This window comes from Salvelinus sp. IW2-2015, linkage group LG5 (assembly GCF_002910315.2).
Source record: "Salvelinus sp. IW2-2015 linkage group LG5, ASM291031v2, whole genome shotgun sequence".
NCBI lineage: Eukaryota > Metazoa > Chordata > Actinopteri > Salmoniformes > Salmonidae > Salvelinus > Salvelinus sp. IW2-2015.
In genome coordinates, this window is record NC_036844.1 from 27,619,681 (window position 1) to 27,641,569 (window position 21,889).

Consider the following 21,889-nt stretch of genomic DNA (forward strand, 5'->3'; position numbering starts at 1 on the left):
GTTCAGAAGGACGACTGCATCTTTGATGTGTCTGGGTGGTTTTATACATGTCGGTGCTAAACCCTAATCCCCTACCCTTACCAATTTCAACTTCAATGAGGTAGGGACGTTCCAAGGATTCCGGATAGCACGGGCCATTTAATACATCAACAGCCTAATTATTAACTTGACCATGCTTAAAGATATATTCAATGTTTGATTTGAAAAAAGTTCAAGAGGGTTCTTTCTATATGCACTGTACGTAATTTAAAAAAAGTATACTTGTCTTTTAAAAATGATACAATTAATAGCATAGTCCTACTTGCTATTCACATTAGGCTGAGCATCACACCATGAACATGCACACCCACACAATACGACAAGAGCAGTTTGAAAATGTGTGCCATCAGCATTCCTTCCACTTGACAGCTACATTCTTCTGTGCACAGGCTGCTGCCGCATTTCTCAATATTTCGAGCAGGGCTGTGGCAACTAGACTCAGCCGCGGGCCGATTTGTATCAGAGCGGACGGTTTGGGGCCAGAACATAATTATAATAATTTGTACCCAGCAAATTGACCACAACTAAGCCCAACGAGAAAGAGCATTTGAAAATAACAATCATTTCATACCTTGATTACATGGAGACACCATCACGTCTCTTTTATTCCTGGGAATACTTGAACAGATTTCCTAAATTGAAACAAATTTGTAGCCAAAATTCTGGCGATTGTTTTCCTGGAACGCTTTTTTTTTAGGCTAAAAACTTGATTTTAGTGGCCAAAACTGGCCATCTCCCAGAAACGTATTTACGTCGTATGTCATCACTGTAACTCAAAACTGTGACAGTCACAGGAGACATAGGTTCAGCATTTTTAGGTATTGAAACATTTAAAAAGATTKTCCTGTCAGCATTGTCATTCTCATGTGCAGTTGGAAGTCAGCATTCTCCACATTCCAGGAAGGTAGTTGATCCTCTGTTGCCTGCCAGAGGCATCTTTTAACAGTTGGACAGCTGCAGAGTGATAAACACCAGATATAATTCAGATTTCATGTGTTGTACTCAAATTGGAAATATTTTTCATACATGACATTCAAGAAATAATGTGCTGCATTACTTTATCCACACTTCTACAAGTTTAATGCCAGCTGTTGAATAAAGAAAGTGCATCCAAGAACCTTATAAAAGTGCACTTGTGATCTATGTAATGGGCTCAATAATGGTTGTAATGGTGAACAATTCCAACATCATTAAAGGGCAAGAAGAGGCAGTAAGAAACATTAGCTGGGGAGATTAGCTGGGGAGACCTGTTGACCTGTTCACTGGACGTGCTACCTGTCCCAGACCTGCTGTTTTCAACTCTCTAGAGACCGCAGGAGCGGTAGAGATACTCTTAATGATTGGCTATGAAAAGCCAACTGACATTTACTCCTGAGGTGCTGACCTGCTGCACCCTCGATAACTACTGTGATTATTATTATTTGACCATGCTGGTCATTTATGAACATTTGAACATCTTGGCCATGTTCTGTTATAATCTCCACCCGGCACAGCCAGAAGAGGACTGGCCACCCCTCATAGCCTGATTCCTCTCTAGGTTTTGGCCTTTCTAGGGAGTTTTTCCTAGCCACCGTGCTTCTACACCTGCATTGCTTGCTGTTTGGGGTTTTAGGCTGGGTTTCTGTACAGCACTTTGAGATATCAGCTGATGTACGAAGGGCTATATAAATAKATTTGATTTGTCTATGTTTTGGCTAGATGTGAGCGACAGGCCTCCAGGTGCTCTTAATAAGAATCCCATTTCTTCCAGACAGAGACGGATATGAGTCATACATCTTATTCCTTCCAAGGCAGAGGAGCATGGTCCTCACTGACAAATACACCAGACATTCAGGTCAGTAGAGATCTCTCTTGCAGAATTTTRCCCCCCTTGTTTAAATCAAACTGTTTGTACTCAGAAACATGTAGGCTACAAAATGATTGCCATATCCGGCAACCTGTCAACCAATTCATACTTATCATGGTGACATCTACCTCCATATCTCAAGTGAGCTCCATTTTATGGATGTGTATAAAAAAAACAGCAGGTTTGAAAACATTATACAAATTGCATGTTTGAATAAGCTATGATAAGAAAATATTTGGATTACAATTCAAGCATGCTTGGCCCAATCAGACACCGACATGACATAAACCAATAGCCCTAATCTACGGATTTCACATGACTGTGAATACAAATATGCATCTGTTGGCCAGATACCTGGATCAGAAAAAAAGTCAGTATCTGGTGTGACCATTTGCCTCATGCAGTGCGACATGTCCTTCGCATAGAGTGGATCAGGCTGTTGATTGTYGCCTGTGGAATGTTGTCCCACTCCTCTTCAATGGCTGTGCGATGTTGCTGGATATTGGCGGGAACTGGAACACACTGTCATACACGTCGATCCAGAGCATCCCAAACATGCTCAATTACATTTTCAGCTTCCAGGAATGCTGTACAGATCCTTGCGACATGGAGCCGTGCATTATGCCGAAACATGAGTTGATGGCGGCAGATGAACGGCACGACAATGGGCCTCAGGATCTCATCACGGTATCTTTGTGCATTCAACTTGCCATCAATAAAATGTAATTGTGTTCATTGTCCATAGCTTATGCCTGCCCATACCATAAACCCACCATGGGGCACTCTTAACAACGTTGACATCAGCAAACCGCTTGCCCGCACGGCGCCATACACGCGGTCTGCCCGGTACAGTTGAAACCGGCATTCATTGGCCATCGAAGGTGAGCATTTGCCCACTAAAGTCTGTTACGATGCCAAACTGCAGTCAGGTCAAAACCATGGTGAAGACGACGAGCAAACAGATGCGCTTCTGACAGTTTGTGTAGAAATTCTTCAGTTGGGGAAAACCCCAGTGTCATCAGCTGTCCGGGTGACTGGTCGCAGACGATCCCGCAGGTGAAGAAGCCGAATGTGGAGGTCCTGGGCTGGCGTGGTTACATGTGGTCTTCGGTTGCGAGGCGGGTTGGATGTACTGCCAAATTCTCTAAAARGACATTGGAGATGGCTTATGGTAGAGAAATTAACATTCAATTCTTTGGCAACTGCTCTGGTGGACATTCCGCAGTCAGCTTGCGAATTGCACGCTCCCTCAAAACTTGTGTTATTGTGTTTTGACAGAACTGCACATTTTTAATTTGCCTATTATTGTCCCCAGCACAAGGTGCACCTGTGTAATGATCATGTTTAATTCAGCTTCTTGATATGCTACACATCAGGTGGATGGATTATCTCMGCAAAGAAGAAATGCTCACTAACAACAAACAAATTTGTGCAAACAAGGAGCAAAATAAGCTTTTTGTGCGTATGAAAAATTTCTGTGATCTTTTATTTTAGCTCATGAAACATGGGACAAACACTTCACATATTGCGATTTGTTCAATGTAATTTCTACTGGACATAGGACTCGTTTGAATTTTCTGCAGACACTGACTGCATTATAAAATCACCTCTGCTCAATTAGCTCAAAAAGAGCCATGTACAGATCCAACACAAACCTCACTCTAAAATGGCCTTATCAGTCACATATCATATAGAACATGATATCCCTTCAAGTGGGCATTAATCATCAGATAACGCAATCCAATATTGGATGAACAATAAGGAAACTCAATTAAAAACAGCCTGGTCAAATGTAGGAGTATTTGGGCAGGACATAAGCAGGGCCTCAAGCTAGGATATTAGTCATTTTTTGTCTCAACTTAACATCTTCCAGACTTCATACCATCCAAACCACCCTGGGCCGTTGTCAATTTCAGCAAAAGGTATTTGGTTTCAAAGTGCTCTCAGACTCACTACCATTTTTAATTTGGCCCTATGCTGCCTTTATATGGGACAATCTTTTCACACTACTTCAATACAAAAGTGATTCTCGTAGAGGTTAGGAGGGCATTTCCCTTAACCGCAGTCTCCTAACCTGCTGCGTAAGTTCTACTAACCTGCTWCAAAAAAGGTCACGTCGGTATCAAAGTTTTCCCCCTCTATATAGTCACATTGCTTTGATTGAGACTTAAAATGGCATCAGTTCAGACTCAGAGTGGATGTCATGTTAACTCTGGACTGAAGCATTAAAAAGGTTGGGAGCAGAGTGTAAACACTGCAGTAGTCTTCAATGGGAATGCTAACAACACTGCAAAGCTGGGTTTTTTGTTAGAGAACTCCAAGTTAAGAATGTTTGATTTATTAACTATGGAACAAATAAACAATCTTCCACAGAAAATAAAAATCATGAATTATTAATTTATGATAACAAAAAAATGTATATTAAAAAATGATCAATTTCTATTGATAGAAAATCAGTTACATACAACTATTAAACGTTTATATTTCAAGTGACAAATAATTCCCTAGTATGATTGTCTAATAAAAAATAGTCTCATTAAATGTATTTTAGCCCTCATAAATTAGGCCATTTACAGCATTTCACAGTAAGTGAATTTCTGTGCACTCTAAGATTTAGACCGATAAAAGAGTGATGTCTCATTTAGAATCAATTGCTACACTTTATTACAAGGAACGTAAGAGGACATTTAAAAGACATTGAAAAATGACCAACAAAACACTGAAAAAACAAACAGATAAAAGGACTATCCTATAGCAGAGGCTAAGATCTTGCATGTCTTGTCTATACTAGCATGCCTTTCCCACCTTAAGACTCTTCCCTGATGGGCGTACATCCAGAGAAAAAGCTGTTCTGGAAGCTAGTAAGGACTCGTTTTTTCTTCTTCAAGAAGCTGGCCGTGTTCCTCTCTTCATCCTCCTCATCTTCCTCCTCCTCGACAGAGACACTCTTCCTCACAAGCTATAAGAACACAGCAAGGAATATCGTCTTTTCAGCACAATAAGGACATGATCTGAAAACCCCAATACCCACCTAAGATGCAGCTTTGTGCAAAAGAAAGTGATGTGTGATGAGTCTGTTACGGGTATGTCACCGCCCTGTTGCGTTATTGGTATAGAGGAGCCTACCTTGGTGGGAGTGACACAGGGTGGTTTAAAGAACGTGGCGTCACCAGGGCTAATGGCCGTGGGGTCTTGAGGAATAGAAACAAAATCTTTGGACCCATCATCGGTGACCTCGCTAGAGTCCTGATTTTAGGAAGAGAGGAAAATGATTAAGAAAAATAAAATGCACAAACAATGAAATATTCTCCCACTAGTGATGGTATACAGATATATGACAACAGATGGACAATTTTAACTTACTATACTAGACGTCTGGTGGTCCATGTTGCGACACTTCTCATGGTCACACTGGCAGTTCTCCCCACAGCTCATCTTTCCCTTACGGCACCGGCACAGCTTGTTGCCACAGCGACCCTTACAGGCACACTGAAGGAAGAGGAATACAGATGTGAAAACTCATTTAACACTACAAATACATAAGAATATTGATCTGATCATCTCTAAACAACTAACAGTGTTGCCCCGGTCTCACTAAATTATTTCCTATACATCACGTCTATGTTCTCACCCCTGTAGCCTTGGGTTTTTTGACATTGGAGCTCTTTCTGTTACGGCCGCTCTCATTCTTCTCAGGGCACCACTCAACCTCCTCTGACTCTGAGGGAGACTCTAGCTCCTCCATGTCAATGGCCATCTTCAGGGGAGCCCTGGCTGTAGTGAAACGCCGGCCTTTAGGCTGCAGAAGGTAAAGAACACCAGCCAATCTCTTAGCACTGGTCTAAGTCAGGGTCATCTTCCCCTAGACTCGAACGGGAAAAATTTCCACTCTAACAGTTGGATATCAAACAGACTGGTGAGGAAGCGTGCCAGTGGCTTACCTTACGCGGGATGTACTCAAAGGAGTCATCTGGGGACTGAGTGGATGTTGGCAGTAGGTTGTTGATCTTTTTCCCACTGGCCAACTGGAGCCGTGTTAGTTTCTGAAAACACAGAGCAAAAGTTGCTTGATATGGACAGTTTCAACAAATAGTAGACATAAATGTTTAGAATTGTAATAACCTGTGCTTTTAGCACCTAGGGTGTGAGAAAAGCACTTTACAAATTACATTAAATTAATATTAGGTTACATGTAAGATTAGGTTTTGGCGATATTCCGTTTATACCGAGGTATTTTGAAATACCGACGGTATCATTTTAAATACCTTACATTATTTAAAGAAAATAAACATTTGGGGTTGGGGGCACCCATGCATTGCGGGGGCTGCGTGCTACCTGAATTCTTCGGGCCATGGGTTCTACAGGTTGGAAACGTTCCACATGGATGTTGGTCCATGCTGACGCAACGGCATCACGCAGTTACTGCAGATTGGGCTCCCTAGTGGCGCAGCAGTCTAAGGCACTGCATCTCAGTGCTAGAGGCGTCACTACAGACCCTGGTTCGATTCCAGGCTGTATCACAACCGGCCGTGATTGGGAGTCCCATAGGGTGGCGCACAATTGGCCCAGGGCCGTCCGGGTTAGGGTTTGGCTTGGGTAGGCCATCATTGTAAATAAGAATTTGTTCTTAACTGAATTACCTAGTCAAATAATAAAATAAAAAGATTGGACGCCGGTACGCCACTGACACCAGCCTGTACTGTTTACACCAGGCAGGATAGGTACATGGACTCATGCTGCTTACGCCAAATCCTGACTACGCCATTCGCATGACGCAACACGAACTGGGGTTTTTCTGACCAGGCAAAGATTTTCCACTCCTAAATTGTCCAGTGTTGGTGATCGCCTGCCCACTGGAGCCGCTTCTTCTTGTTTTTAGCTGATAGGAGTGGAACCCGGTGTGGTCGTCTGCTGCAATAGCCCATCTGTGACAAGGACCGACGAGTTGTGCGTTCTGAGATGCCGTTCTGCACACCAATGTTATTTGTCTGTTTATGGCCCGCCTGTTAGCGTGCAGGATTTTTTGCCATTCTCCTTCGACCGCTCTCGTCAAAGAGCTGTTCCCCCAGGACTGCCGCTGACTGGAAGGTTTTTGTTCGTCGCTCCATTCTGGGGAAACCCTAGACACTGTCGTGCTTGAAAAGCCCAGGAAGCCGGTCGTTTCTGAGATACTGGATCCGGCGCATGGCACCGACGATCATACCATGCTCAAAGTCGCTTAGGTCACCCGTTTTGCACATTCTAACGTTCGATCGAACAGTAACTGAATGCCTCGATGACTGCGTTATATAGCAAACCACGGCCACGTGACTCATCCATTTTCATGAACGGGGTTGTGTACCTAATAAACAAACGTGTTCGACTCCACCTTATATTAACTTTTTTTTAAATCGGGTGTGGATCCTTGTATATAATGAAAAGAACAGTAATAGGACAGCACGCTGGTAAACAAAAGTATATTAATATTTTTATTGCCGCACGAACGTGTCAGGTATGAGCCCTTCCTCAGCGTGCAAGGCAATGGCAATCAATGTCACAACAAGACTTCACAGGTGGGCATAATTATAAATTCAGTCAGTATAGGCCCAATTAAGAGATCCCAGCAGAGGGAGCTGTGGGGGAAACATGAAAAGCAAATAAAGATAGACACACAATAGAAATACCTAATATCTGGCCTGTGAGTGTTTAAGTTAAGTATAACTATAACTAAGTTATACTTAACTAAGATGTGAAATAAATGATATCCAGCTCAGGGCTACAGCAATGCATTTGGTTTGCTAACTGGATCAAGATCCCTATTGCCTAAATTGTTTTATGTGCACTTCCGGTAATACCGTATACCCTAGTATGGTACAGAAAAATTATGACTGTATGAAAATCTGGATTCCACCCAACTCTATTGCAGACCTTTGTTCTTGTACATACTTTAAAGTGTTCTATTGTCCTTGTACAGGCTCATCTGGGCATTTACCTGTTTGTATTGTTCATTTTCATCCATCAGCCTCTGGTTTTGCTCATTCAATTCCCGCATCTTTTCAATCTCATCCTCCTGTAGAGACAGGCATTGAATTAGGAGGGGGGTTAGAATACCTATATTCACCCTGATCAGTCTTTGACAGAGTTTTGTCTAAAACACAACACTGAGTTGAACTTGAAGTCAAATCAACCTGCTTGGATAATGCAGAAACAAGTCCATAAGCACATAAATAGACCTGACTGTATGACCCTGATGAACATTCCTCCAGAATGTTAGTGTGCACAGTAGCTGAGAGGACAGTGTGACAGACCTGGAACTTGAGGCGCTGCAGAAGCTCCCTCTCTCTTTTTGAAGTCTCCTCCTCCTGTTTTTTCTCCACTGACTTGCTCTCCTTGCTCTGCAGCTGACCCAGGAGGTACAGGACCTTCTCCTGGTGCATCTGCTCCAGCTCCACRAGGTGGTGCTGGTGCTCCATGTCCATGGTAGACATCAGTTTCCTCTCGTCACACAGCGTCTTCTGCAGGTCCAGCACGTTGCTTTTCTCTTGCTTTAGCTCGCTCTCCAGCTTAGAACTGGTCGTTTTGGCAGACACCAACTGTGGAGGTGGTGATATTAATTGTAAGTTGCTCTGGATAAGAGCATCTGCTAAAAGACTAAAGAGTCAAATGAAATTTTGGGTTGCCATGTATTTTGTCAATAAACATTAGTTTACAAGGTAGGCTAATAGGCAAAGAATGACATTCTTTTCAAGACATTGAAAACTTTTGAGACTAATAAGCTTGCAGTTCAACAATACGCAAATAAGCTCATGTCTTACCTCTGACATGAGGACCTTGAGGGCACACTTGGCCTCCACCATAGTAGTGATGTTGTCCCAGCGTTGCTTCAAGCGCCCCTCATTGTCTGCATCCAGAACCTTCTGTTGTAGGTCAGCTATCTGGGCACTCCTAGGAGGAAAACCATGGGACATTACATGTGAATGTTTGTCTATAAAAATAGACAAATACACATGAATGAGCTGGCAGGATTTTCCATGCACCGACAGAACAGAGAAGCTGCGTCTGGTAAGACGAGGGGTGGGGGTGTGTGTCTATTTGTCAATAACAGCTGGTGCGCGATGTCTAATATTAAAGAAGTATCAAGGTATTGCTCGCCTGAGGTAGAGTATCTTATGATAAGCTGTAGACCACACTATCTATATTATTCGTAGCCGTCTATTTACCACCACAGACCGATGTAGGCACTAAGACCGCACTCAACCAACTTTATAAGGCCATAAACAAAGAAGAAAATGCTCATCCAGAAGTGGAGCTCCTAGTGGCAAGGGACTTTAATGCAGGCAAACTTAAATCCATTTTACCTAATTTCTACCAGCATGTGCAACCACAAAATACATAAAAAATAAATAAACAAAATAAGAACTCCTCTAGACCACCTTTACTCCACACAGAGATGCATACAAAGCTCTCCCCTGCCCTCCATTTTGCAAATCTTTGCAAATCCATAATTCTATCATCCCGATTCCTGCTTACAAGCAAAAACTAAAGCAGGAAGTACCAGTGACTGGCTCAATACGGACGTGATCAGKTGACGCGGATGCTACAGGACTGTTATGCTAGCACAGACTGGAATATGTTCCTGGATTCATCCAATGGCATTGAGGAGTATACCACCTCAGTCATCGGCTTCATCAATAACTGCATCGACAACATCGTCCCCACAGTGACCGTACGTACATATCCCAACCAGAAGCCATGGATTACAGGCAACATCTGCATCGAGCTAAAGGCTAGAACTGCCGATTTCAAGGAGTGGGACACTATTCCGGACGCTTACAAGAAATCCTGCAATGCCCTCAGACAAACCATAAAAACAGGCAAAGCGTCAATACAGGATTAAGATTGAATCCAACTACACCGGCTCTGACGCTCGTCGGATGTGGCAAGGCTRGAAAACTATTACAGATTACAAAAGGGAAACCCAAACGCGAGCTGACCAGTGACGCAAGCCTACCAGACGAGCTAAATGCCTTTTATGCTCACTGCGAGGCAAGCAACACTGAAGCATGCATGAGAGCACCAGCTGTTTTGGATGACTGTGTGATAACACTATTGGCAGCAAATGTGAGTCACACGGAACTCAAACCGGCTGCGAACGTGCGCCATCGTGCATACATTTATTTTGTCCCCCCACACCAAACGCGATCACGACACGCAGGTTAAAATATCAAAACAAACTCTGAACCAATTATATTAATTTGGGGACAGGTCGAAAAGCAGTAAACATTTATGGCAATTCAGCTAGRTAGCTTGCACTTGCTAGCTAATTTGTCCTATTTAGCTAGCTTGTTATTGCAAGCTAATTTGTCCTGGGATATAAACATTGAGTTATTTTACCTGAAATGCACAAGGTCCTCTACTCCGCCAATTAATCCACACATAAAACAGTCAACCGAATCGTTTCTAGTCATCTCTCTTCCTTCAGGCCTTTTCTTCTCTTGACTTTATATTGCGATTGGCAACTTTCATAAATTAGGTGCATTACCGCCACTGACCCCGTTCGTCTTTCACTCACCCACGTGGGTATAACCAACGAGGAGATGGCACYTGGGTACCTGCTTCTATAAACCAATGAGGAGATGGGAGAGGCAGGACTTGCAGCGCAATCTGCGTCACAAATAGAACTGATTTCTATTTTAGGCCGTGGCAACGCTGACGCTCGTTGGCACGCGSGAGCAGTGTGGGTGCAATAATTGAATAACATAGATTTGAAAGGCTGGTCATGGCTCACATCAACAGCATCCTCCTGGATACCCTACAACCACTCCAATTCGAAATACCGTCCCAAAAGATCCACAGATGACGTAATCTCAATCACACTCCACACTGCCCTTTCCCACCTGGACAAAAAGAACACCTATGTGAGAATGCTGTTCATTGACTACAGCTCAGCGTTCAACACCATAGTGCCCACAAAGCTCATCACTAAGCTAAGAACCCTGGGACTAAATACCTCCCTCTGCAACTGGATACTGGACTTCCTGACGGGCCACCCCCAGGTGGTAAGGGTAGGCAACAACACGTCTGCCACACTGATCCTCAACACTGGGGCCCCTCAGAGGTGTGTATTCAGCCCCTTCCTGTACTCCCTGTTCACACACGACTGCGTGGCCAGACACGACTTCAACACCATCGTTAAATTTGCTGACGACACAACAGTGGTAGGCCTGATCACCGACAACGATGAGACAACCTATAGGGAGGTGGTCAGAGAACTGGCAGTGTGGTTCCAGGACAACAACCTCTCCCTCAATGTGAGCAAGACAGAGGAGCTGATTGGGGACTACAGGAAAAGGCGGGCCGAACAGGCCCCCATGAACATCAACAGGGCTGAAGTGGAGCAGGTGGAGATCTTCAAGTTCCTTGGTGTCCACATCACCAACGAACTATCATGGTCCAAACACACCAAGACAGTCGCGAAGAGGGCACAACAACACCTTTTCCACCTCAGGAGATTGAAAAGATTTGGCATGGGTTCCCAGATCTTCTAAATATTCTACAGATGCATCATCGAGAGCATCCTGACTGGTTGCATCACTGCCTGGTATGGCAACTGCTCGGCCTCCGACCACAAGTCACTACAGAGGGTAGTGCGTACGGCCCAGAATCATAAAACACGGGACGAGATGTTAAAACTGTCCATTGTGCCAATAGATGGTATGCACTCACATGAGATTTGCCGTGATGTTGACAGAGTGGCATGGGAGGTTTATTTCTTAGACTGGGTTAAGATGTCAATTTTGGGACACATCCTCAGTAGTGTGTCTTCGAATCAGTGGGTGTTTCGCCTTTAATCACCAGTATATCACTGGGGACAAGCTTCCTGCCATCCAGGACCTATATACTAGGCAGTGTCAGAGGGATGCCCAAAAAATGGTCATAGACTAGTCTAGGTCCGAGAGGCTTCTAAACAGCTTCTACCCGTAAGCCATAAGACTGCTTAAACAACTATTAAAATGGCCACAGACTATTTACATAGACCCCCCCCCACCCCCTTTGTTGTTACACTGCTGCTACTCGCTGTTTATTATCTATGCATAGTCACTTCACCCTTGCCTACATGTACAAATTACCTCAACTAACCTGTACCCCCGCACATTGACTCAGTACCGGTACCCCCTGTATATAGCCTCGTAATTGTTATTTTATTGTGTAACTTATTTTTTTCTTTAGTTTATTTGGTAAATATTTTCTTAACTCTTCTTGAACTGCACTGTTGGATAAGGGCTTATAAGTAACTTCACGGTAGGGTCTACACAAATCAAGTTTGATTTACCTGCCCAAATGTAAATACTTTCTCACATATCATTACTCCGTTCTAAGGACTTGCGTATGGCAGCCGTCACAATATCCTATCAACAGGAATTAACAAAAGAGCAGATGGGGAAGGCGTATGCTTTGGAAGGTGTGAAAAGCTTTGGAGCAAAGCCTCACTATGACATCAACATTTCTCCAGGCAAGCCAAGGGAAGGTAGGCCAGGAATTCACAATGACAGTGCAAAAATGCATAGCAATGCAATGCAACTGAAAGACAAATTATGTGGATGCCTTTCACGTCAGTAGAGTCATGTAATAAAATCAAATGCATTAGAAGTAAGGTGAGGTCAATGTTTAGTGTTTGGATAGAAGGAATCCCTCAGCTGCGGGATGTAATATAGGTCAATGTTTAGGTTAGAAGGAATCCCTCAGCTGCAGGAGGTATTAAGTTAGTTTTGTACTAGTCAGACTCACCTGAGGTTTATCTCTGTCCCCAGATTGTCCACCTGTTTGCTGAGAGACGCCTCCAGCTCTCCCTGACTCTCCAGCTCTGAGATGACGAGGGTCCGACGCTGTGGGAGTAGAGAGAGAGAACACAGTAAAAACTGTTCAAAGGGGAATGGAAACACTTTAGGAAGTAAAGCTAAGCAAAGAGATGTATTCTGTCCACTAATACTAAACAATATGCATTTAACATCTCTATTTTTAGGGTTTTGATATTGAACAATTATTAGGAGGTATGGGCAGCGGCATCTTGAATTGCCATAGAAACAACTGACGCCYATGCGTCATTGGCAGGATTGAGCAAATTGTGAGTTTTGGCAGGGGACTGAAAGTGAATGCTGCCACGAGGAGGCACCTCGCCTCCACTTGACCTGAAAGGGTTCTCATAACTTTGACAGCTTTGTCATTGAGATAAGGACAACATCATTAAGGTAAGAAACTGTATTCAATTTGTTTTTATGTTGGTAATTATAGTATTTGAGGCACGGTAGCGAGCTAGCCATCTACTTGATTTAGCACTTCTCTTGTCTTTTTTACATTAAATGTTGTCTTTGAGGTGACGCAGAGTTCATGGTCTTTGAGACCGTTTTTGGAAATCCTGCCAGTGATGCAACAATGCCAATCTGGCGATTTAGTTAGCTGGTGTTCTAAAGCCTAGTGTTTCCATTCCCCTTGAACTAACTCCTGTAGAAAAACAGAGAAGCATAATTTCCTCATGTAGTGGAAATTTCCACTGACACCTCATTTAGTAAAAGCTCATATTGTCATTGATCTTTTTAAGACAAGGACTCCACTTACCCTGACTTTGGCAGCAGGCCGCTCCCCTGCCTCCATCTGTTGTTTAAGCTGGGAGATCTCCTCTGCCAGGATCTTCCTGTCCTCCAGCAGGTCCTGCAGGTGGCGCCGCGCCTCCCCTGTGCTCACCAGCACCTCCACCTCGTTCAGGAGCCAGGTCTGCCCACAGATTCAGGTAACAGCATACATTACTCAGTCATTCATACACAGTGACAGTACTAAGTTTGCAAAATTACAGGACCTTTCAATAAATTCCCTGGTTTCCCTACTTATTCCACAAATCATACAACCAGGATTTAAAACATGGAATTTATTGAAATTTCACAACCCTAGGCAGCACATTTAAATCACACACACAATCACTTAAACCACAGCATACACATTCGCATAACACCTTATGGCAATCAGTTCCTTTCTTGCAAACCAGGACCCCTCACAAATCGCTGATCAAATAATTCACAGTACACAAACAGAACCAAACAAATATAGTTGACCAGACCTTCACTCTCCCGGCTGCTCCCTCCATCCCTCTGTAATGGATATCCTTTCGTTTCTCTGCCACCTCACTCCTCTTCTGCAGGGCATCCTTCAGACGCTTATTGGCTGCTGCGGCCTGAAGGAGAACACCTGTAGAGTTAGAACTACCGCTCACCACAGTTCCAGCTAACAACAATTAAAGAATTGACACAAAATGTTTTTCTGGTCGATTAGGCCCAGTGGTGGAAAAAGTATCCAATTGTCATACTTGAGTAAAAGATACCTTAATAGAAAGTCACCCAGGAAAATCCTACTTGAGTAAAAGTATTTGGTTTTAAATATACTTAAGTGTCAAAAGTAAATGTAATTGCTAAAACATACTTAAGTATCAAAAGTAAAAGTATAAATAATTTCAAATTCCTTATATTAAGCAAACCAGACAGCACCATTTTTTTTTATTTACAGATAACCAGGGGCATGCTCCAACACTCAGACATCATTTACAAACAAAGCATTTGTGTTTATTGAGTCTGCCAGATCAGAGGCAGTAGATGACCAGGCATGTTCTCTTGATAAGTGTGTGAATTAGACCATTTTCCTGTCCTGCTAAGCATTCAAAATGTAGTGAGTACCTTTGGGTGTCAGGGGAAATGCATGGAGTAAAAAGTAAAATTTTCTTTAGGAATGTAGTGAAGTAAACATTAAAAAGTTGTCAAAAATAGAAATAGTGAAGTACAGATACCCKAAAAAACGACTTAATAAGTAGTACTTTCAAGAATTTTTACACCACTGAATAGACCTAGGCCTCACCTCCTCAGTTTTACGACGCAGGACATTAGCTTGCTTCTGGAAGTCACTCTCAAGCTTCACCATCTGAAACTGACGTTTACGGTCCTGAGAGAGGTGAGAAATGTATTGTTATTGAAAAAAACTAAATCAATCATCTAAACCACATGGAAATGAAAGTGGTGAACAGTGTGCCTTATCTATGGACTGGTGAGTCCACCACAGAGTCGCTACCACACGTCGCACACACCTTCTCCTTGAGCTGAAGCACCTCCTTGTCCTTCTTGTTCTTCCACACTCTGAACTTCTCAGAGTCCTCCTTCATCTGCCTCATCAGCTGTACACGCTGACTCTTCATAGCCTACAGGGAAAGAGAGCAGACAATCAGAGAAGCCATCAACAACCTCGTCTTAGAGTACCATCACTAGGTCACATTCAACCATTTCATTTCAAAAGCCCATTGACTGATCAGATCCACACTGAAAACCTCTCATTGTCCTGAAAAACAGTGCCCATTTGTTCAGCGTAACTGGTATATCCACAGCTCACAATATACCCGCAATGTCATGACAGTGACACACCAGAGGAAAGCACACTGTCATACCTGGATCTCATGGTTGAGCTTGGCCACGCTGCGAACAGAGGACTCTTTGACCTTGAGGAGTTTGGACTGCTCCTGGAGCTTCTTCTTCATGTCTGTGATCTGAGCCTCCAGCTCTTGCAGACGCTTTCTCCGTTGCTCACTCAGCCTGGACAAAGATGGAGAGAGAGAAAGAGGGAGGGAGAAAGACAGAAGGAAATGAGATTGATGATTCCATTCTACTGCAGAGAAATGCTTATACTAAACGTAAAGTTCTGTTACACACCAAGCTCGTGGCTATCAGAGGGAAACTCTTGTGACAGATAACTATCATATCAATTGACTACACAGCCTGAACATAAAGACGCTATTAAAATACTTAGTCTTACTTAGCCTGATTGACATCCTTCTTGGCAGACTGGAGAGCCTGGATGAGGTCCTCCTTTTCCTTCTGCAGAGAGCCCACTGATGTCTGCAGGCTCTTGATGTTATTCTAGAGGGGAACCGTTAATGAGGAGTTCCGATTAAAAAGCTGCTTCAACAGTTCAGTTTGAAACCTTCCCAGTGGATAAGAATCAAAGTGCTGTGCTGCCCTCCCTGTTTCAGCCCTCCGAACCTCCATTACAGCCAACCCATATTTTCTCTTCCCTCTCCAGTCTGTCATCTCCAGCCCTACCTGGTGTTCAGTCTGCATAGGCTCCAGGTGGCTGTCGTTCTGGCACATCTTCCTGACAAACTCCTCCTTCAGAGCCAGAACGTTGTTGAGCTCAATCAACTCCTTGGACATCTGAGCCTGACGCAGGGCATGCTGGGTAGTGAAGGCCTCTGGAGAGTCCTTGTCAGCAGCAGCCTGTGAAGAGATGTATGTTTGTTTGTATGGTAACAAAAACAGACCTGTTGTACAAAACCTAAAAACACACAACAATTCTATAGAATCAGTGAAAATGCAATAATCCCAAAACACCTGCACAGAATCAGATACATGTCAGGAAGAGTAAATCTGCAGCAGACAGCCTTCTGCATTAGAGGAGTGGATGTAGATGACCAGACTTACTGAAGGAGAGCCATCAGTTGGAGTCCTGCTGCCACTCCCTGGCCCATCAGGGCTGTCCTCTCCTTCAGCCCCACAGTCTGCAGCCAACGCCTCAATGGTGGCAGCAAGGCCAGCACTCTCATCCTGGAGGAAAAAGAGCAGACATTATTACCCAGACAGGATGCAGAGCAGCTTCTTATTAGACTGAATATGGGGAAGGGAACTAAAATATCGAGCCATTCAAACGTTGACACGTGCAATGTGTACAATGAAACAGAATAAATCAAGTGTCCTTTACCCTTATGACTAGCATGATCAATAAGGTTATGACATTGCACAGACACAGCTTAGCTACTATGAAATTCAGGGGGGAAATGCTTTGCTTGCTAAACACAGAGGACTGAATGGAGTCTGTAATGCATCAGTAGATCCAGCCTTGTGAGCGCTCCCTCGTCTAGCCGTACCTGGAGCTGCAGGATGACATGCTGCAGATTCTGGATCACTTCCACATTCTCCTTCAACTCCTGGTCCTCCAGAGTCTCCATCACCCTCTGCAGGTTCACCTTACACCTAAACGATAAGCCTTGTGTTTAACACAAATAATTATGGTGCCAATTACCTAATCAGACCATGGGCACAGCACATGACATTTAAATGTTTACAGCGTAGTACTTAAGTCTCTTATCCACAGCGACTTACAGTTTGTACATTCATCTTAAYATAGCTAGGTGGTACAACCACATATCACAGRCATAGTAAGTCAACTTTTCCTCAATAAAGTAGCTATCAGAAAAGTCAGAGGTCGTAAGGGGGGAAAAAAGTCAAGTGCGAGTTTTAGTTCACAAAAAGACGTTCAGACTTACGCTGCATGCTGCCTCAACTCTTCCAATTTGCTTTGCAGCTTCTCATTTGCTTGATCCGTCTGTGGGTGGGGTGACAAATAAGGATGGCACACGTGACGATCATGGTAATACCGCCAAATATCTTTCCAAAAATGAATAACTAAAAAGGACAATTATATGTTTATGGATGGTCAGTCAGCGTTGCTGTGTGATGTTGGCATGGCCTGCTGTATGGCAGTACGACAGGCCCTCATCCTCACTATGATGATCCTCTCAAGCATCAGGGCAGTCTGGCCAGCTGCCTCGCTCAGCGCACGGCTCAGCTTGTTGTTCTCATCCTGTAGGGTACGTGTCCGCTCCAGGATCTTAGACACGTTCTCCGCTGGCTCAGACCTTTTCAGAGAAGAAATGTTACCAGTATGGATGTTCAGTCATCATAGGTTGACAGACTCTTTGGCTCAATAGATGGAGAGGACGACATATAGTCTGGTCCAGGATTATTGGCACCATTGATAAGGATGTGCAAAAAGACTATAAAATAATCAAAATACTGAGCTATATTATACGGCAAAAAAAACAAGAGGGAAATTATATTATTTGATAGTAACACAATTACTGTGAAACATTTTGTAAAAGAAAAAATAAATGAATATATATATATATATAAAAAGGGGAAGAAAACACCCGTTTTCCTTGTTATCCTTCGTCTGTGCTTATGGACTGCCCTCTTCAATTCAAACCAGTTTTTAAWGGGGTTCAAGTCCGGAGACTGAGATGGCCATTGCAAAATGTTTATTTTGTGGTCAATTAACCATTTATTTGTGGAACAATGTGGTCTCTAATCTCATTAAACATTTTAGAAAAAGGCTCAGTGTCATTATCCTTCCAAAGGGTGTACTGAAAACAGGGGTGCCAATAATTTTGACCGCCATCTTTTTTTGTTTGTATTACTTGTTAAAAAAAAAAAWTCTCTGTGCATGCAATATAGCTCAGTATTGTATTATTTATTTAATTTGCTGATCTTTATCAAGGGTTCAAATAACTTTAGACCTGACTGTATCTTAGTTGGGGAAATTATCCCAAAATAAATTGCATAGTAGTTACCCAGAAAGCACTGGTGCCACACCTCCACGTGCATGCAGAAGCATCACCTGTAACTCCTGAACCTGTGTTCAAAAGAGGAGGAAACATTCCCATCAAAACAATGAACACTTAAAATCATTTCAACTTCGCCAACACACAAATTGTACGGTCACTCAGTAGGGTGGTCACTACCTGCTGCTTCAGGCGTTTCATTTCAGCAGCTCGAGGGTCCACATTGACGACAGGTTTGTTTTTTATCTTGCGGGCTCTGTCAGCGTAACGCAACGTGTTTATCGTCTCCTCAATGTTGGAGTCTGCAGGGCTGATGCAGGCGATCATCAAGGTGTGGCTGTTACCTCCCAATGAATCTGAAGGAGAGCAGTATTTATTATTTAACCCCCACAAAACATGAAGTCTTAGTATAATATATATACAACCGATTCAGTCTCTAAATCTAAGAAAAACATGCTAGATTTTAATGAATGCTTGTTGTGTTGAATGCTTAGAGCAGGGATGGACAACGGAGGGGGGTGGGGGCCACAAAATCTGAAAACATCATGAGCAGCTGCAGGGGCTCGCAGGTCTGCGTAACCACATCCACATATGCAGTCAAAGCCGGCGCTGCTTTGACGTTTGCAGAGAACGACAGGGTGTTGTCGATGGTCACGCCAAGGTTCTTTGCACTCTGGGAGTTGTCAACCGTGATGTAGGCCAGTTTCCCTTCCCTGCCTTAGGGTATATAACTTGACTGCTCTCTCAGTCATCTCTTGACTGCTCTCTCAGTCATCGCTTGACTGCTCTCTTGACTGTTCTTTCAGTCATCTGACTACCACAAGGTCTTGTACCACATGACACCATCTTTGTTATGTTAGGCTGCATTGTACTTATAAGCAAATCCTAAATTGATACTGGACCCAGAAAGATCCTATGGGCGGTAGGATATGGACTGCCCAAACAGTTAGTGTCAATAACACCTGCATAAGCTGACCATCCATTTGAGCACTCACCCTGCAGCAGTCTGGTTAGTTTAGAGTCCCTGTAGGGCACAAAGCCGGTGCCTTTCTTGCTCTCGTCACCGAGGGCGCTGATCACATTGCCCAGGGAGAGCAGGCCTCGGTTGATGCTGATGCCTGGGGCAGACAGGATGAAAGCAGAAAATCAATAAGGTTTTGATACTGAACTAAATCAAACATTGAATTTGAACTGGGAATGTCATTTAAAACATGTAGATTGTGCTAATAATTGACCATAACAATACTAAAGTACACAGATTAATACAGTCAATGAAAGCTTGTTATATAAAGGATTAGCTTCGGGTAATCAACTCACCTTCCTTCAGACGATCTCCCTCAGCTTTGGTCTTTTTCTGTCTCTCAGAGCCAGCCAGATCCACCAGGTGTAGTTTTGACACCACGTTGTCAGATCTAAACACAAATTTGGAAACAAAAAGGAAGAACTGAGGACAAATCAACTTGCAGACAAACTTAAATAAAATGTATTGAATTATCTATATCAAGAGATATTTGTATATAAACAATATTTATGCTCTGCGTATCCGATACATTTAAGAACTGCAACYTTTCCTTGGGAAGAACATTAGAAGGTGAGATTTATGGGAGAAAGAAAAAAAAGACTGACTTGTCTGCCCCCCTGCGCTGCTCCAGGGTGATGGTGAATATTGCGTGGGAGCGAGACGAGGCAGCATTCATCGCAGTAGAGCCCACAGTGCGGGCTGAGTTCCCCAGCTCCAAGCAGCCTACCATCTCATGGGCAGACATCACCTGTCTCTCAGTCAGGCCCACAATCTAAGATAGGGAGGCAGATGGAGAATGGATTAAAAACAAAACGGTCCATTTAAACAAATTAAGGCAACATGTTCAACGGTTACAGACAGTTCACTCACCTTTATGCCCTCTTTGGGGTCCTCCCGAATGTTGATGGTTGATGGTTTATCTTTGGATGCCGATGGACAGAGCAAGTCCAGGATCTCTTCGTTGTATATCTATGGCAAATAAAATGTAGACATAATGTTCCAGAAAAACATGCACAGGATACTTCCAGAACCAATGAGATGTATTTCTTCATTAATCAGAAAACTCGCTTTTTTGGCATTTACAACTCCCTGTTTTGATTTTCTGAGAAGAGGAACAGAATCGTTTTGTTGTCTGCTATTACAATCAAACTATGGCTTTGTGTTATGACAATCAAATAATAAAAATAAGAGGTTCCCACACACCTCCAGATAAGACACTGTAAGAGAGATTTCACAATCGGTATACTTCTCCCTTTCCTGGAAGATCATTCTGACCACCCTGGGGATGACTCCAACGGTGGGCTCATTCTCCTGGGCTGAGGTGTATGTTCCTCCCATAGAAAAGGTCTTCCCTGAACCAGTCTGTCCATATGCAAGCACAGTAGCATGATAGCCTTAAAAGATAAGTAGAAACATACAGCTTATTGATCCCATCCCATTTTGTCAGCTTACTGGTTTTATGGATAATACTGTGTGAAAGTAAAAGGTTTGTCTTCCATACCTTTAAAAAGACCACACAATAATGGTGAAACAGCACTGTTGAAGACTTCCTCTTGTTCAGTTGTAGGATCAAATACATAATCGTATGTGAACGCCTTTTCAGTGCCAACAACCACCTGCAAGATAAATTAATTATATTAGAAAATAATTGTAGTTATGTAGCTAGGTATGAAATCGGATACATAAAKCATCAGGACAAGTGCTTTGTCTTGTGGCATAGATTGCTGACCTGTGGCTCCCCTGGCACGAAAGTGAGACAGGTCTGGCAACCCTCGTTGATTTCTTTAGCAACCAAAGGTCGACACCGCAGGGCAACCCGCACAGGGATKGACTTATCATCCTCCTTTGTCATGCTTCGAAATCAGGTGATTGACAGATTCAAAACAGGATTGTGTAAAAGGTGGCCAATTCTTTAAAGCAATGTTGTCATTGGAAGATTTGCAAATCGGAAATGTATTTTCTGAAAGCTATTTTAGCCTCATTGTGATTCTATTCACAACCGACCAAACCCCTCTGGTAATAGTACGGACCGCGGCTGTTAGTGTTGTTAGCCAGCACACTTAGCTAGCTACAGTACCTGTCTAGTTAACGTTAACTTGTCTATATCATCGGGCTAGCTAACCCCCATTATGACTCATGCTCTACCCATCCAAATAAGTTTAGTAGATAGCTAAGGAGGACGGTCACTTACCTTAGGGTCAGACAAMACGTTGGTCTTCACSCCTGCAATGAGCTGTACAGTGGCTAACTAACGTTAGCTAAAATGTGTGTGCCTCTAGCTTGCTAAACGTTTCTAAAAAATGTTTTTTCAGACGATAGAATAAGAATTGTCAGTTCKTAAATCGCATATAACCACACACCAGTTGTCGTAAGAAATCTAGACTGAACGTTTGATTTTTGTTATCTCAAAAGAAAACTTCGGTCGGTGCCTGCCATGGATCTCGTCTTGCCCGCCACTTTCAAATATTCTGCCCCGCCTCCACCACGCGTTTTGCGTCGCAGAGTTGCTGTCATTCGCCTGTTTCTCCAGATTGTAGTCTAATCGGGTGGTTTCTCAAATGTCAAAATAAAATTGYCA

At 43.2% G+C, this 21,889-nt stretch overlaps 1 protein-coding gene across 2 annotated transcripts; it reads right to left on the bottom strand.

Annotated features, from left to right (window-relative positions):
- Window positions 1–231: 231 nt before the first annotated feature.
- On the bottom strand, window positions 232–21,811 carry kif4 (kinesin family member 4). 2 transcript variants are annotated; one of them, XM_023987908.2, is made up of 31 exons: window positions 21,503–21,811; window positions 21,041–21,164; window positions 20,813–20,927; window positions 20,515–20,705; window positions 20,182–20,280; window positions 19,917–20,083; window positions 19,608–19,702; window positions 19,286–19,408; window positions 18,471–18,646; window positions 18,300–18,361; window positions 17,456–17,588; window positions 17,217–17,275; window positions 16,818–16,923; window positions 16,375–16,497; window positions 15,997–16,170; window positions 15,710–15,813; window positions 15,345–15,489; window positions 14,991–15,101; window positions 14,765–14,848; window positions 13,977–14,090; window positions 13,481–13,636; window positions 12,653–12,750; window positions 8,680–8,809; window positions 8,173–8,457; window positions 7,857–7,934; window positions 5,827–5,928; window positions 5,517–5,684; window positions 5,249–5,374; window positions 5,012–5,131; window positions 4,691–4,844; window positions 232–993 (listed from the first exon to the last, which is right to left on the bottom strand). In XM_023987908.2, exons 2-30 carry the CDS (start codon window positions 21,161–21,163, stop codon window positions 4,692–4,694), a joined length of 3,720 nt encoding a protein of 1,239 aa, XP_023843676.1. In that variant the 5' UTR covers window position 21,164; window positions 21,503–21,811; the 3' UTR covers window positions 232–993; window position 4,691. The 2 variants fall into 2 exon arrangements, with proteins under 2 accessions (XP_023843676.1, XP_023843677.1); XM_023987909.2 differs by lacking the exon at window positions 232–993 and adding an exon at window positions 1,081–3,029.
- Between the last annotated feature and the right edge of the window lie 78 nt (window positions 21,812–21,889).